Genomic DNA, 2463 nt, shown 5'->3' on the forward strand with positions numbered 1-2463 from the left:
TGTCAACCCAACTTCGCTGCTTCCTCGAGAAGCCGTCAGCGGACACACTGAAGGCGGCCGTCGTGGAGTCTTCCTACTTGAGCTCCTTGTTGAACCTCAGTTTCAAAGATTTGAAGACAGAGAACGTAAACTACGGGGCGCCGCTGGGACGCAGACAAAGCTCTCAGTGGATGATTCACACCTTCAGCAAGACTGGGCCGCGATGGCAATGCGTTACGCTTCTCAACTGCTGTCAACCGGGCAGATTACAGGCAATGTCCAGACACTGCTGGCCGAGCTGCGATCGCGACTGCAAGTGGTGTCTGACCGTACTGCCGAGCTGGTGGCCCTGTCCGAGAATCTGGACGTCTCCACCGATGCAGCGGCCTCTGCCGAGGTGAACCGTTTCACCGCAATGCCCGTAAGATACCAGCCTGCGCACAACAGAAAAGCGTCCATGCTAATCTGAAAACCGGCGACTTGGAGACGGCGATCGAATCGCTGCATGAGTGGGGCCAGAAGCGGCTGATCCCTGACGTTAACAGTCTACCAGCGACAAAAAAGTGGCGTGATGAGGTTGATGAGGAGATGAAGCTCGCGTTTGACTGTGTTCTCGACGCAATAGTGGCCGCTCCAGACCAGCAGCCAATTGGCGTCGTTCTGCTTCTGGAAACGCTCCTTCGAGATCAAGATGCGGTCGCCCGGGCCTACCTTCAGTCTCTAGAGAAAGCAACGGCCGGAATGCGGCTCAAAATGCTCGTTACCCACGACGGTAGTCTCCGTGGACTGGCCTCTGTCAGTCGTTTCACCGCACGGATCGCTGAGATGGTCGCTTCCTGTGAGAACCTGCTCCCCGACAAACGCGCCTTGTATGGATTCGCCAACAGGGAACTCGACTGGCTCCTGTGGTACGTCGGTGATTTGTTCTCGAGTGCGGACCTCGCAGACCCGACAAGCATCGCACACGTAGCCAGCTTCATACAAGCTGAAGGTCAAACCTCTCCTGAACTGGAAGCACTGGGCTTGTCAATCTCGCAAGATCTAGACAGCATTTTGCTGGACTTCTTGCTGAAGGCTGCAGTCCACACTATGGAACCGACATTGTTGAAGTTCAGACTGTGAGAGCCGAATAGCAAGCTGACACAGATTGCTCACGAGGAGAAGTGACTGGAAGCCCGACGTTAGCGGGCTCTCATTCGACGGGTCATCCGAATCATTTTGGGACGCCACGTTCTTGTTGACTGAATGCCCGCCACTGGCTACGCTGTGCAGAGGGTTCTTCGACTTTCTGACGCAGATACGTATGATACCTCCTGTCTGTCTAAACGTGAGGGTTCTAGTCGTGCTCGACGACTGCTTTCGTCGCGCTTTAGACATCTTGGAGACATGCAGTTTAAGATACCCTGAATGCAACAAGCTGGCCAGCACTGTCGTCACGTGCAGAAATCTTCTCTTGCCAGTGCTAACCCACGGCCTGGCTACATTTTTTGGAGAGGAATCAATGGCGTCCTTCAAGCTCACGCAGCACGAACAGCGGTTGGACAGTATGTTGAAGCCTATCCGCGCGCATCAGTGTTAAAACAGTATTATGCCTGCGTTCTTGGAGGCGGCACTGCGCGATGGAATTCGGCACGATGGCCGTGGCTTGATGGATTACCGTGATGTCGACATCGAATTCGGCTTGGCGGACGGGACGGCAATAATCAGCGTGGGAAAGACTCGAGTGCTGGCTGTGGTGAGGGCAGAATTAGTCGAACCCTACATGGACAGGCCCCAAGAGGGTAACGTATCGTTTTCGGTGGATCTTGGAGGATTGGCGAGCCCTCACTGGGAGCCTGGCAAGCAGGCCGTGCGGGCCAAAACCATCGCCAGTACGATTGACCAGATATTCAAGTCAGCGGGTCTCATCGACACAGAAGCACTCTGCGTGATGGGAGGTCGAAAGGTGTGGTCAATCCACTGTGACGTCCGTGCTTTGCAGTTTGACGACAACCTTGAGGACGCTTGCATCCTGTCAGCCGTGGCAGCGATGAAACATTTCCGTCGACAGGATGTCACTGTAGACGGAGATGAGGTCATAGTACATGACGTAGAGGCTCGCCAACCGGTGGGCCTTTGCATGCATCATGTGCTCGCGGCAGTCACTTTCGCATACAACGCCGCCTCGGCAGTTTTTTTTGTGGATCCTTGCTCTGAGGAGGTGTCTCTCATCTCTGGAAAGGTTACATTCGTCCTCAACGAGCAAGAAATGATCGTTGGAATCCTCATGCCTGGAGGCTTTCTCACAGACTATGAGAGTTTGGAATCGCTTCAACCCCTGGCCAAAAAACTCGCACAAGGCGTCATCGAGAAGTTGCTCTCAGCTACACGCATGGAAGACGAGCGGAGACAATCTACAAGGGTGCATTCTGTGTCGAAATGAGTAAGCCAATCCGTTCTGTCCCGTGGAAAATCCTGAATAAGAGGCACGTTAAGACACCAGCA

General features: G+C 54.1%; 2 protein-coding genes across 4 annotated transcripts; both read left to right on the top strand.

Annotated features, from left to right (window-relative positions):
* Positions 1 to 154: 154 nt before the first annotated feature.
* On the top strand, positions 155 to 1558 carry KVP17_000870 (uncharacterized protein; the record flags this gene model as incomplete). 2 transcript variants are annotated; one of them, XM_068515734.1, is made up of 3 exons in its annotated part: positions 155 to 400; positions 427 to 1097; positions 1126 to 1558. In XM_068515734.1, coding segments are annotated over 3 exons (1350 nt in total), but the record flags the coding sequence as incomplete, so codon positions are not given.
* Positions 1559 to 1567: 9 nt separating this feature from the next.
* KVP17_000869 (uncharacterized protein) lies at positions 1568 to 2401 on the top strand (the record flags this gene model as incomplete). 2 transcript variants are annotated; one of them, XM_068515732.1, is made up of 1 exon in its annotated part: positions 1568 to 2401. In XM_068515732.1, one exon carries the CDS (start codon positions 1568 to 1570, stop codon positions 2399 to 2401), a length of 834 nt encoding a protein of 277 aa, XP_068374813.1. The 2 variants fall into 2 exon arrangements, with proteins under 2 accessions (XP_068374813.1, XP_068374812.1); XM_068515731.1 differs by having other exon boundaries at positions 1628 to 2401.
* Between the last annotated feature and the right edge of the window lie 62 nt (positions 2402 to 2463).

This window comes from the organism of the source record quoted next (assembly GCF_019968985.1).
Source record: "MAG: Porospora cf. gigantea B chromosome Unknown PgB_NODE_3772_length_2463_cov_130.267, whole genome shotgun sequence".
In the NCBI taxonomy this organism is placed as follows: domain Eukaryota; phylum Apicomplexa; class Conoidasida; order Eugregarinorida; family Porosporidae; genus Porospora; species Porospora cf. gigantea B.